At 29.4% G+C, this 14,965-nt stretch overlaps 1 protein-coding gene across 4 annotated transcripts in view; it reads left to right on the forward strand.

Moving 5' to 3' along the window:
• The window catches only part of LOC130451289 (uncharacterized), a 111,135-nt gene that overhangs the window by 87,920 nt on the left and 8,250 nt on the right, over positions 1 to 14,965 (forward strand). For all 4 annotated transcript variants that reach the window (XM_056790220.1, XM_056790224.1, XM_056790223.1 and 1 more), the window contains 7 exons: positions 1,484 to 1,691; positions 2,223 to 2,452; positions 5,370 to 5,508; positions 8,202 to 8,504; positions 9,193 to 9,298; positions 10,793 to 10,977; positions 14,323 to 14,486. In XM_056790220.1, the coding sequence (XP_056646198.1) occupies positions 1,484 to 1,691; positions 2,223 to 2,452; positions 5,370 to 5,508; positions 8,202 to 8,504; positions 9,193 to 9,298; positions 10,793 to 10,977; positions 14,323 to 14,486 (1,335 nt within the window). The remainder of the gene's footprint in view (positions 1 to 1,483; positions 1,692 to 2,222; positions 2,453 to 5,369; positions 5,509 to 8,201; positions 8,505 to 9,192; positions 9,299 to 10,792; positions 10,978 to 14,322; positions 14,487 to 14,965) is intronic.

The raw sequence follows: 14,965 nt of genomic DNA on the forward strand, positions 1-14,965 counted from the left end.
TAAACTCAGTGCAAAAATTATGTGGCAATACATTTGGCACAAAGAACTCACAAGTATATACATGGATTTTGTAGAAATAGCTGAGACACCCATTAGAACTAAAACTAGAATGAGAATAGCTTGCTTTTAGACCAAAGAGAAAACAAAATTCTAATATATACATAGTGTGAAATTTAATAGAAGGAATAATAGGTAAACGATAAAGAATTGCTCCTAGAATTCATATATTTTACGTCAGCCTTTAGCACTGCCGTTAGTTAGAGTAGTTATATATATAATGGATCCAACAGGACGAGCTAATCAAAAGACATTTACTGAGCACTAAATAAAAGAACATAGCCTCACAAAAATAAATATGCATATGAAATTTGAAAATACAAAATCGATAACATACTCAGCGGAAAATTGGACAATTAGGAAAATAGTGGAGACAATGAAACAACTTCGAAGAATAGTAAGACAGGATTAAGAACGAAGATATCAAAAAATTACAAAACAAAAAAAAATGAAGAAAAAACTGAATTGGCATAAACTTTTTGGAGAAATTCATGAAAATGGCAAATTACAAATGGCAGTAAACGGTCGGTTTGGCAAACTTGCATATGAATAGATTTCTTCATTGGTTTACACGAATCCTTTCCGTTAGTATATATTTTTTTGTATTGAATAATTGCCAAATCACTGAAATAATTCATTTTCTGATAGAAAAATTCTTTTGAGAATAAATTTTTAAAGCAATTCAGAATCATTTTACATCACATTCCTCCCTTCGAATAAATATAAATAGAATACCTAACAAATTCATGGATACAGCAAGATGAAATTTAATTTCTTCCTCCTAACGAATTTAGTTCAATATGTGAATCTTTTTCAATTTCCCCAGGCTTTTAATCAATATATATCTCTGAGTAGTCTTTTATAGCATCCTCAATGTGTCAAATAGTTTGCCTTCTTCCTACAATATCTGTCTAGTTATTTTTGCAATTCAGATTAAATTTATCTCACTATCTTGTTTACAGAAAAGCGAATAGCTTCTTCCTAAATATGGATAACTCTCAATTTTGCACTCACTACAAATTATAGTGTTATTTGTCATACAGTTTGTTCAAAATGCTAAATTTCGTTTATTTTATCTTAAGACAGGATCACATTCAATATAGTGTGTATATTCCAAATATTCTATTAAAACCGAAATTACAAGTATTGAAGCAATAAAAATGTACGCATACATTGCTAAGCCACTAAGTGGTGGTCGAAAATTTGTCTCACTAGTAAAAGGCAATGAAACAAAGAAGAAAAATTCCTTCATTTTTTTAATATTCTACACTTTTTTTTCTGATGATTATTGAAAGATTTTGATACAAAACATTTCCAGATTTCCTATATTTGGTTACTATATTCAATATACTTCAAATTAGTGATGACGTAACATTTAATAACTGCAAAGTTTTGTACTTTTCCTAATCTAATACTTTCTTTTTAGTATTAACAGTTTTTCGATATCAGAGTCTGCACTTCATAAAATGATCCTGTCGCAGAAAGATCTTCCTACCTCATACACTACAGTTAGCACTAATAACGTTAACTCCAACAATTCTACTTCTTCCACAGTCGAAGAAGTATTACCGTTGATAGTGGAAAAAACGTCACCAATAAGAAAAAAGAAATCGAAATTAAAGAAAAGGACATTGGTATGTAAAACACATTTTTATTGTGAAATATGAATAAATAATTGATGATGAATGAATAATTGCTGGAACTCAGAAAGAGAAAGTCAGTTAGTTATCGGGAATAGATAAATTAAAAAGCTTGCTTAAGCTGTTTTGATACTAAGTTAGATCAATTGTTTTCTATTCTCTCCCGTAAATTGGGACTGATTAGTCATTTGGTATGTTTACAATTTGATTTATGAGTTTGTCTAAACTGGAATTCTATTTACCAAAGTATTGATAATGTTATGAAGGTTTACAGAAAGACGACATATTCAATAAAATTGAGTAGGAGTTGTATAGTGCACTAATCTCTATCTAAATACTTCGGACAATTATTCTATATTATAGACTATTATTGTTGATCACTTACAATTCATATAGAAGAGTGAATTTAATGTACATCTTAACATCATTTTTCTTCCTTATCCATGTACTATTCACGTGTTCAATTTTATCAGAATTTTTTCCCCTGGATATTCACTTATTATTATATTTTTAATTATATTTCAGTTTGTAAAATCCGACACCCACCTCTTATACAATTCTTGTCAAAAAATCAAAAGTCATCTCATCAAATCCGGATCTTTCCCTGGATATAGTACAATGTATACAATGGGTTCTAATAGCAACGAGAACGATTCCAAACATGAAACATTTACTGAACAGACTTTGGTACCACCGGGGAACAGCGAGACTTCAACAACCAGTGGTGCAGACAGCGAGGACGACAATAAGAGAAGGTAATGCTCTCATAAAGTTTATAATTCATCCTATATATACGGAGTGACCCATTAGTGTGTAGAAGTGCAATAACTTACTTAAGATAAAATATACAAAAAAAATTAAATAAAAGTTGTTATATTTGCACAGATACACATTTCTAAAATATTTTGACAACAAGAAGTAAAGTTTTTTTGAATAGGACACCCTGTATATTTGTTCACCATCGAATTCAAAGTGAAATTCTGAAAAAGATACAAATATAGCACACAAAACAAAACTAAAGACACTAAGAAATCGAATATTATATATCCCATACCATGTCTGAATTGTCCTAAAAATTATATAGGAATAACTACACAATATTTAGAGAATAGAATAAATTTTTAAAAAACAAAAATCTTAGCTCAAGCCAAGAACTACCAAATATTATTAATCAAAGAACTGATACATATAAAACAAGATAAATGTTCTGTGAATGATAGACAAGATATAAAAAACCTCAGCCACATTTACCATAATTTGATCAATTAGTTCATTTTAATCTACCTGTTATAATATCGTTTTATTGAAATTTCGAGGTAAATACCCTGATTCTAATACTATGTTTTTAAAAATGTTTTTAATATATCTACTAATATGTTTTTATCTATTCTACAAATATTTTAATCATCATATATTAATTGTTTATTAATTGTTATTTTGAAAATGCTCCCAAGGAAGGAGCGAAACGTTAAGTTATATAACATATAAATGTGATATTTCATCGAAGTTTTATTATTTTATACAATATATATATATATATATATATATATATATATATATATATATATATATATATATATATATATATATATAAATGCATCTAAATGTTCTTGATTTTAGGTCGCTTCTGTTTCAAAATTAGTTTTTTTTTTGATAATTTTTAAAAGAAAGATAAATTTTGACGTTTCGACTTTTCCTTAAGTCTTTATCAAAATATAGACAATAGTGACAAGTCTCTGATAGCCGTTCCTGCCCCATCGAAGTTCGTAGGTAATTTTTTATCAGTTTTAATTTTGAAAAACTTCTTTCAGCTGTTGCGGTCGTAACTGGAAGTGTCAAGAATAGAAAGCATGCTTTGGAAAACTTGATGCAAGGCTATTGAATTTTATCTGCAATAATTCCATGAGTTCCTTAATGGAATGAATTTTATTGAATTTCAGAATTTAAGCATGTTTTCAGAGCAATTGATTGTTCATAAATATTAACTGAGATGTCTTTATTGTATTTAGCCGACAGTTTTCCGGAAGCATTTTTTATCACTTCGTTTGAAGAAGATAGGAGTTTCTACGGTTGTAATACTTCGGACATATTACTTAGGTCACAAAGGGTCTCAAATCTTTGTTTAGTTTGAGAAATTAATATATCTAAACAGCAATAGTATACATTGACTTTGAAATATGAAATTATGTTTCGTCTTTTATTTTTAAAAACAATTGTTACTTTCCACTCTTTTGCTAAATCTCTGGACTCATTTAGCAAACCATTGAATGAATTTTGATTTCTTATTTCGCTTAGTCTATTCAAAAGATTACTTAATAAAATACTAGCTTTCTGTTAATCATTATTTTCATGCTGTAGAGCTTTAGAAACAGGATTAATGATTTCAAATAGTAATGAAAAAAATGTGACAAGCACTAAGAAATCATAACTCTCTAAAATGGTAATTATAATTTTACATTCTTCACATTCATCTTTTTTAATAGAAATTACATTTAGTTACTCCAAAGTTTTCATGATTAATAAATAATTTTTTTTATCGCTAATAAAGCGTCGTTCTTTGAAGACCATCTAGCAGGACATACCTTTTTAACGGCAATTTTATATTTTTCAGATGAATCGTTATTCAACATTGCCCATCGTTTTATACTATTGCTAAAGAAAGTATATATTTTTTCTAAATTATCGAAAAAAGTCGACACTTCAATAACATGTTTCGCAGCATCGTTTAAAATTGAATTCAATGCGTGTGCAGCACAATGAACATAATCGGCATTCGGAGCATGCTCTTTTATAAGGGCTTGTAATCCTCCTTATATACCCAACATAACATTTGCTCCATCATAACCCTGTCCTCTACATTTAGACAAATCAATTCCATATTATTTGATCGTATTTAAAACTACAGTATTAAATCCTTCTGCAATGGAATCGGATACTGCTATAAACCCCACATTATCATCACTTTCTGTTATCGAGATGTATCGAAAAACTACAGAAAGTTGGTCAATTTTTGACAAGTCTTGTGTTGCATCCGAAATAATTGCATAAATGGAGTTTTTTTAATTGCTAAAATGACATTATTCCTAACTGCGGTACCAAGCAAATTAATAATTTCATTTTGAATCATAGGGCTCAAATAATTTATTTCGCCTTTGTAGACACTTTGTATACGTTTTATAGTGTGTGACAATCTATAGTTTGTGTACGGCATTTAACATTGAACAGGCTGTCTTAGCGTGTTAAAAGTATTTACAAGAATAACACACTTGGATTCGCAGTGCTTAACCCGGAAAAAAAAAGAATGTTTTTTTGATTTTTGTCATTTCTGAAGTACGACTTCTTTTTTATACGTTTACGAGATTAAGTGGCATTGGGGATAACAGTTCACCAATTTTTGTTTACACACGTTAGGGGCCTCTGTAGCCCGGGGGTAACTACGCCCCTGCTACTAAGTTATGTGGCTAGAAGACGCGTTCTTTTGAAAATATTAATTCTGCAGGAATCTCTAAAATATATAATATATTATATGATAATTTTATTCCATACTACGTGAAAATAACAATATTTTTCTTTGTTGTCTCCGTTTACAGCATACAACACAATAAATTTACTAAACTCAATATCTATTGCATATGATTTGCACTAATGGCTAATCAAGGTTTTCTGTTGTAGGCCTCTAAATTTCAAATATGGTGGAAAAACGCGTTATTTAACTAATGAACCGTTAAGAACTGACAAGCTAGGTAAAAACAGTATAAATGCCGAAGAACAGTCAAGTTCTCTATCTGAGCAAGCATGGGACAACTATCAGGTAAAGGAACAATAAGAAACGTTATTAATGGGCCTCTATTGATGAAAAAATTAATAATCAGAATGCAATTATTATATTATTAAAGCTTGTAAAAATTTTTAAACTCATAAAATTCAATATTCAAATTGACGTTAGTAGAAATAATATCAAAAATCACCGGCAATCTTAATTAATTATTTCCCAGACGTTGAATACATAAGTATTCGAAAGCTCATACTCATAATATAGCTGGCAAAGACTTCTTTACAATTCACACACACACACACACACACACACACACACACGCACACACACACACACACATACACATATATATATATATATGTATATATATATATATATATATATATATATATATATATATATATATATATATTATATTTTAGGTCTTTTCTGTGGTTTAAAATTAGTTTTTTGGTAATTTTTGAGAAATTGATAAAAAATTGACGTTTCGGCTTCACTTCAGTCTTTATCAAAATATGATATTAACACTGACAATTTGGCTATTTATATTAATCCATAAATCACCTACATTATGAACATTAAAATAAGAACAAAATCTAAATGAAAATTTGTTCTGATAAGATAAATTGATACTTTCTTATTTATGATAAAATTGAATTTCCGAGAAAACTCAATTAATCTAGATAATCTCTGACCATAATTTCTTAGTATGTGTTGATAGATGAGACAGTAATTTTGATTTAAAATTTAAACTTTAGCTTTGTTAGATATTTGTAATTTGAACGAGCTGTTACGCTTTTGAATAAAATTTTTGAAAACTTCAAAATTGATTGAGGCTGTAACAACAGATTTATGAAACAGAGCTTAAACTTCAAATAAGATAATAAATAATTGAAGTAAGTAAGAATAACTTACCAAAATATTTTCCTGGAATTTCCGCTTGTTTTTTACTTACTTTATTAAAAGAAAAATCACTCATTTTGGTGATTATATAGGAGTGACAATAACAGGCCGGGCATAAACGAAGGATGACGAAGTTCAATACTGTAACAACTCTACTTATTAAGGTGTAGAACTCTCATACTTTTTTGATTTCAGGATAATTCTTCAATGTAAATAGTGACATCTAGAGGCTAAATTCGCAAGGTAGAGTTGTTTCTGTATAGAAATATAAAAAAGTTAATGTCGGCATTTATAATATGGGTTTAACTCTAACATTTACACTAAACTGTTGCACTATTGAATTACGGTATATGTAAGAAATGCCACAAAAAATAGAGTTGTATCCTCTATAAGTTTTTGTAAGTGATATTTACCAGAAGAAAAATTTGTAAAAGATATAGTGCAGTTCCTCCTTGCGTCTAATTCAAAATACCACTATATTTGTAAATATTACTCTAGAATGTACGTATTCCAAAAAAGGTTATTACAATTTTGTATGATGCGAAATATATGTATTTAGAATAATCAGGCCTTCCCATAATTTTTTTGTATATCAATTAATTTTTCTGAAATGTACCCATTTTTTTTGGATTTATTATACACTTTGTAACATACTGGGGTTTCAATTGTTTATTGCAGAAATCAAGATTTTCTACTTTTGTGTTTATCATGTCAGTATAGGACAAGTTAAAGACAATTAATTTAACTTTAACAGTACAATATGTTCGAATAAACCAGATTCTCCAATTCATATTTTCAATTCAATCCTCATTCATGTAATTGAAGTTATTTATTCAACAAAAATTAAATTAAATCAAACTAGGTTACCGCCTTTCATGTCCAGCCTCTCCTTCTCCACTTTGTGGATTCTATCTGGCGTACAAGTGTATTTTTCTATAATTTTTCTCTGACTGCAAAATACTCAATGTTTGGATTAAGAGCGTTTGCTCTTCATAATCTAGTATTTTCCAATAGGTATTTGAACCTGATATCCAGTCTTCACGGGCTTTTTATTTACATCTGAGGAGAACGACGTGGTTTTTTTCCAGTTTAATTGCGTAGTCACACGAGTATTCTTGTAAGTGAATCCAAAATACCAAACACTGAGTTAAATAATATTTTACACCATTTTCTTCTTAAAAATTGAACATATTTCCCGCTATATATTTTCCTATTGGATATTTTGTCTTGATATTCCATTCCACTATAATTTCCATAATTCTGCTGTTTTCTTTCTACGAAATCTTTTTGAACAATTGTCGACTTAATATGTGTAATGAAAATGTATATACGTAGTTTGCGATCGTCGAATAAAAGCATGTGAAATATGTAATGAAGTTCATATTTCAACCATCAAAATGAATTCCTATTTTATAATATCTGGCAAGTACATCAAATTGTTTTCAAGATATATTTGCGTTAAAATATATAATACCATAGGACGTGAAGCGAAAAATATTCACCTGCTAGTATTAAAACAGGAAACGTATTTATGAACAAACTGCTCCAAAGTTTCACAGCAGCACACTTAAACTACGTTTGACGTTGTTATTGGCGCATTGTAACAATTTTTTATATGGTATAATGGAACTTTCCATATGTGCCCCATATCCGAATTTAACCCGGCCTCTCATACTTCAATTTATATTTCTTATTCTGAACAATGATAAGAAGCTCACTAAAAACCTATTTTGTTATCGGTTATTTCTGGTGTTTTACGCTTTTCACTGACCCTTTGTTGATCATAAACTTCACAAAAGCTTGTTAATATGTTTTACTCGTTTCAGGAAAATTATCTTTCTGAGCCTTATAGTGAATCTCATGATTCAGATGCGGCGCGAAGACTTCTAAACTTCGGCGAAGACTACAGGAACTTCATCGATAGTCAATCTGACTGGTCAGCATTTTCCGACATCTCACCACGAATGAAACGAAAATCATGGCCCCAGCGAAACGACGAAGGCTCTAATAGCGAGGAAGAGTCTTTGAAACAAATAATTAGTGACTCTAAAGAACATCTGAATCGAGCTGCGCAAATTTATGACCAGATTAAAATCGGGACATACAATCATCTGGTTACTCACGAAATCGTAAGTATTCTAATATTCTTCTTATTTATGTAAACAGTTTTTAAAAGCAAAACGGATGGAATGAACTTATAAGTACGGTGTCTCTTACGTAATTTATTTATATCTAGCTTTACATTGAATCTTACACACTAAACTATTCACTAATATTTATGTACACACTAAAAGTCTAATTCATTTAGAATGTACTGTTTAGTTCACTTTTGTATTCACTTGTCACTGTCCAGATGTATTCGTCGTATCATCAAATTGTTTACTGACGCCAGCTGCTAAGCTTCCGCTGTATATATTAAAATCACATTCTAGATCTTTCGAATTCATGCGATCTGTAGAATGTTGTAAATAAACAAAAATTCCTTCATAAAAAATTCCCAAAAACTAATTGCTTTCGCCAACGAATAGCTGTGTTAACATATTTAAACAGAACCGGCCTCAGGGTCTATATCAAGAACATTTAGATGCATTGATATGTCAACATATTACTTATGTTTCTAGGATTTACTGGCCTATTTTCTTTTTGTAGAAACATTGATTTTTGTTGATTATATTGCATTGAATAAAAAAGCATTATTTTGCTTTAATGCATAGTATTTTAGCTATCGATCATAGTATCTATACATTTTAATAACATAATGAATTAATTTCATTCTTACCCTTTTCAACTTATAACAAATAATATTTCTTGTTTCAGGATGATCTCATATCTACATGCGATCGACATATAAATTTATTGAAACACATGAGTGATTCTTCTGACGGATTAAAAATGTCATACGTGGACAAAGCAGTCACAACAGGTACGCCTCTTGAATAAAGCAATGTATTCATTGACGTATTCGATGCCGCTTAAATAGGTACTACAAACACACCTCGTTTTGTATAATACAGTTTCTAGAGAAAATTTCAAATAATTTATAAAAATACAAATATGCACGAATATTTTTGTTATGCGTAGTCTATCGAATTTTTGATAAGCCATTCTGTATACGTTTATGATATGTTGTCAAACTGTTAAATATACACTTGAGAGCAAAAACATCGAGTCACATACTCGCGGTCTAAAGTCTCTAGCAAAAAATCTATAGCTTATACTCTTTCCTCCTTTCTTATTTAATTATTCCTCTGCAATGTAGTTTTGTGAATTAATCTTGTTATTCCGCCTTCCTTAATTTATCCCCTGATCTTGTTTATTTTTGAGAAGTGGGGAAATAACTGAAAAATGCTGGTCCAGTTCGCATTTATTTTTATTTTAATCATTATCATTTGAGTTATCACACACTCACTAATGGACATTAGCCTCCCGGAGAGATCTGTCTAGTGCCGCTCTTTCTATATTAAGCCTATTTAGTTACAAATAAGCATAAGTGGACACGTAAGGCAAATATTTTAATTCTGAAATAAAATGTTGGGTTAGAACTAAAAATCCATTATGTTCTTGTATTGCACATTGAAATTACAATATTACCCTTTGATTATTTTATTCTGGGAAGAAATCGATGTCATAATTAATCTCAATTTTAGTTTTATAGCTAAGATTATAAGACCTGTATGAAACGTTACTGGCTCATAGAGGATATCTTAAATAAGTGATAGTTTACTGAAACCTCGCGTTCAGTTTATGAATGTGATGGGGAAGCATTGGGTAGATTCGCAGAGCAATACAAATATTAGAAAAAGCGTCCTGCAAATAATACACATAGATCTATGGTAAGAATCAGATGTTCCATCCATGCTTTTGCAGTTCTTCTATTGATATATTCAAGATTTCAGAACCATTAAAAATGCAATGCAACACTTAAACTAATAAGCATATGATTTGATTAAACACCATCATTATGTCTTTGGAAAACAGTTGAAACTTATGACATGTAATTAATGCCAAACCATACTGTTATGAGTGGTTCTTTTTTGTTGGTAATACTATGGCCTCGTTATTCTATTATTCTTTTATTTTAGGGTGTGAAATTATTATACCCACGTCCTAATTTTATAGTATACATTCTGCTTTTAATTTTTTATCTAATGAATGCTCCATCAATCCCAAACCCTGAAATTTTAGATGTGATCCTGTTTTTGCTCTATTCTAGAATTCTCTATTGCTATTGCTACCCTAATGCTTCCTTCTCCTCGATTTATTTTTTAGTTGTTAGAAGTTTTTCTTCTACATATTCATTATTTTGTTAGAATATGCTATATGTTTTTGATTTCCTATTGTACAGTAGTCCATGTTCTGAAAGCTGTTTCATATAGTGTTTTACTTTTACTAAAATAATTTTGTTTACATTTTTCAGGGTTACTGGATCAATGGAGAGTTTTAAAAATCAAAAGCTCATCCATGGACGAATTTAGAAAACTTCATAAACAAATTTTGGAATTAAAATCTTTCATTACAACTCAGAATTTCGCTCAAAGAAAAATCAACATTTCACAACACTGCGGTATTGAAGATATCTATAATGAAATCGACTCTTGCAATGTAAGTACTAATTAAATAAATATGACAAATATTTGTCAACATTATCTATGTTATAATTTGATTCAAGTAAATGTGTGTATAAATTCAAAGGGGTTTGTGTGTGGCTTGTTATTGCAATTTAGTTTATAAACTAATAGTCCTCGAATAGTTCCTTTATATTAATTCTCCACTATCTCATGTTCCATCATTAGTTTCCTATAAGCTAATTCTCAACTATATTTTGTGAAACTGGTCAGCCAACTACAAAGTCTTGTAATACTCTCTACGTCGGAACATAAAAGAGTTGTAGTTATAGTCGAATCACAACAAATTCATTGAAAATTAAATATGGTCAATAAATTTTTTTGAAAATTTTATGTGCACCTCGTATTTTGCAACATTCTTGACTTACTCGATATACATAAAAACTGCAGTACATCAGTATTTCTGGTTTTTGATGGAAACATTTTTTTCATTAGATTGATAATTATTATTATAAAAAAACTTTTAATTTCTATTTGAAGGAAAGAAAATTAAGTTCTTAATATAACTTCCTCCTTGGTACAAATAACTATTATATAGGGATATTCATTTCGTTTTTACTTTCCCCTCTATAACCATTATCATTTTTGTACCTATGTCATCGAAATTATACCCAAAATCATAAACAATAATTTGTCTTTGATATGTTGAAATTGGACAACCTAAATTAACATTTACTTGTCTACCATTTTGTGTTCCTTAAAATATTAGCAACTTGGAATAGGTCTAACAATAAGCTTCGATATCATTAAGGTTTGGATTGAAACAATCAAATATATAGTTTTTCAGTGGAATTGTAGCTAATTTTATTTTCGAATATTACTGAATTTCAGCGCCATCTAATAAAATATTTAGTTTATATGTTAAAACGTATTTAGCATTTTGTAGAAAACATCGAATAAAACAGACACCTTATTTGAAACGGAAGATATATTTCAATAACTGTCTGCTAGATGGCAGTAGGAGTTTTATTAATATTTCCATTTGAGATTTTTTTTAGAATCATTAAACTCACAATTTATAAACAATTATAGTCAAAACTATTTATACAGGTCTTAACAAATTATGTGCCATTTCAAATAATTATAAACAATTTATTTAAGACGTAGACTAGGTCTATTGTTGTTAATAGTGTTTCAATTTTTCCATGATAGCCATGAGTTTTGAAATTTTTTTGGATATTGAAAGACTAACTACAGGGCCGGATTAAGATTTATAAGGCCCGGGGCTAAAATAATGACGGGGCCCCCCTTAAGGAATTTGGAAAGCCGGAAAAATTCACAAAATATCAATACGTTAGATTTGTGGTATCAACACATCAAAAAATACAAAATGATTTCCAAATGATGGGGCCCTCTTGGACCTGGGGTCCGGGGATATAACCCCCTCAAGCCTCTAACTTAATCCGGCCCTGAATAACTATAATAATATTTGTATGATAATAATTTCCGCAATAGATATATATGATGAAATTATTTTATTGAATAATTTAAACATCACACTAGGCTATAGGAAATAAAATATTAATTTATAATAATTCTAATGGTGTACTTATTCTTAGAGATGAAGAATACTAAAACAGAATCTGTCCCGAAGATATCTGGAATATCAGGTATCGTTAATTAGCTGTTCATTACCAAACAATTGATAATATTACTTAATTATTGAAGTATAATTTCGCATATGAAGCGAATGTAATACTTCCAATTTAATAGCAGGATACTTCCATTAAGAACGTTAGAATATTTCTTATCATATTTTATGATTATTTGCAACATAATATATATCTGGTATAAATGAAAACTCACCCTTTTCATGCTGTTTATCTGTAAGTAAGAAAATTCGTCTAGTCATAAAGAATATGTGAAATGCAAACGTCTTTCACTTTATGTATTTCGGTATATAGTTGCAGACGCTTGCAACAGAGCGAGTTACTCTGCCGTAGGGCAGATAGGAGTCCCCAAGGAATAGTAAAATGCCCTTCGGTTCAAGTAACAGTTCCAAGATGGTCATCTATACATGCCCGGCTCGAGATGTTCGCTTCGGCATGTATATAAATTACTCAAATTTATGATTGTAGACCGCACCACAACCACATTTTAGTATTGACAAACTCTTACTATACTTACTATATATATATATATATATATATATATATATATATATATATATATATATATATAAAATTATAAAAGAAACGAATTTTATTGTATCGTCTTGATTTTAAGACTCTTGGGTTTTAAAATCAGCTTTTTTTATATTAGATTTGAAAGGCAAATAAAAATGTAACATTTCGATTACTTGAAGTCTTTATCAAAATATGATATTGACATTGATCACCTACATCATGAATATCAAAATCAAAATAAAAATCTGTTTCAACCAACCATTAATTTTTCCTTTGTTTTTACAACTCAAAAATATGTAGCAGCCATCTATCAAATTATTTGTAGTTGCATTGAAATTTACAAAATAGAGATATAAATTTTGAATTACCTCCATAGTGTTGATCAATTTGTTAGTAAAATAACATTTTGCATTATTGTAGTTTTTAAGAAATTGGCTACACCAACAATATTAATTTTTGAAAATAAATTTCCAGTAAATTCTCCAGTAAAAATATAAATAGATTTTTAATTTCTATATTTGTTTCGGCTTTATGCAGAAAATGTTTATGCAGTAAATGCTATGCCTTTGTTGTGAGTTCGTTTATTCTAATTCCAAAATTATTATCTACAATATCCTGATCTCAGTTATAGATATTTTTTAATTATTGTGTTGAATAAGTATAGTTTTTTTCTCAGAGTTTGAATTATTTTGGAATTGATGTTTTGAACAATCACTATCTAATTCATGGTTTTGTAATAAGAACATAGGTTAACGCATAGGGTTTTTACTGTTTCCAGTGGAATTTTGAATATTACATTTTTCTTATCTGGCCCTTATTCTGTCTGTCTTCGTATGTCTTATCGCTTCAAGAGTGTTGCGTTCTCACCAATTGCAAGGTTGCGTTTCCAAAATTTATATGTATTTTGGGTCTACTTTTACAGTATGATGTTTGTAGACACATAGCTTACTTCTACAGGGTGTCAATTTGAATCCACCTATAAATAAGTGACGTGACTTCATATTTCTATCCTTATATGTATTCGAAATATAGAGTACGTTTGACAGTGTGCTACACACTGATGTATTTCGTGTATCGGGCGTTATCTTGATATGTGTATCACAAAATACTTTCTGTTAAGTTAATGAACATAAATATGAACTATAATTTCATACAAAAATTTTAAGATGGAGGTAACCGTTTTGTTTTTGTTGTAGAAACTGTTAGAAACTCTGTTAGAACATGGTTCAAATCTTGCCTCTCTTAACGCTTTGGTTCATCGGTACTCTCTAGATAATCAAGATTCCGAAGAATTTAGCGGGACTACTTTGAAAGCAGAAGTTTCAGAATTGTACGAAATGTTCGACAACGCACGTACCTGGTAAGTAATGTTCTTGATTTTAGCATAAAAAGAGACCTAAAGCCTTTAGGTCTTTTCTGTTTAAAAATTAGTTTTTTAAATAATTTTTAAATAGATAAAAATTGACTTTTCTTTAAATCTTCATAATAATATGATATTCACACTGACAATTTACGTATTTATATCACCTTGATCTTCTTCTTATGAATGTGAACTATTTCTAAAAATTCTCTTTTTCGTCTATTAGATTCCGTTTCAAGAATTTTTAAATCTTTATAATTGAATTTATATTTTTTGATATTTCATGGTTCGTTAATACGGTTCTATTTTTTTATCTTCTTAGACTATTTTTTAAATACTGAGATGTCTGCCCTATGTAGACAGCGTCACAAGGCACTTGATATATAATATAACTTTTTTTGTTTTTTGGTGTTTTAGATTTCAATTTAGTGAAATATTAATTAATAAAGTATTAAGATTCAAGTTAAATTTCATACTCT

Source organism: Diorhabda sublineata, chromosome X, assembly GCF_026230105.1.
Source record: "Diorhabda sublineata isolate icDioSubl1.1 chromosome X, icDioSubl1.1, whole genome shotgun sequence".
Classification (NCBI taxonomy): domain Eukaryota; kingdom Metazoa; phylum Arthropoda; class Insecta; order Coleoptera; family Chrysomelidae; genus Diorhabda; species Diorhabda sublineata.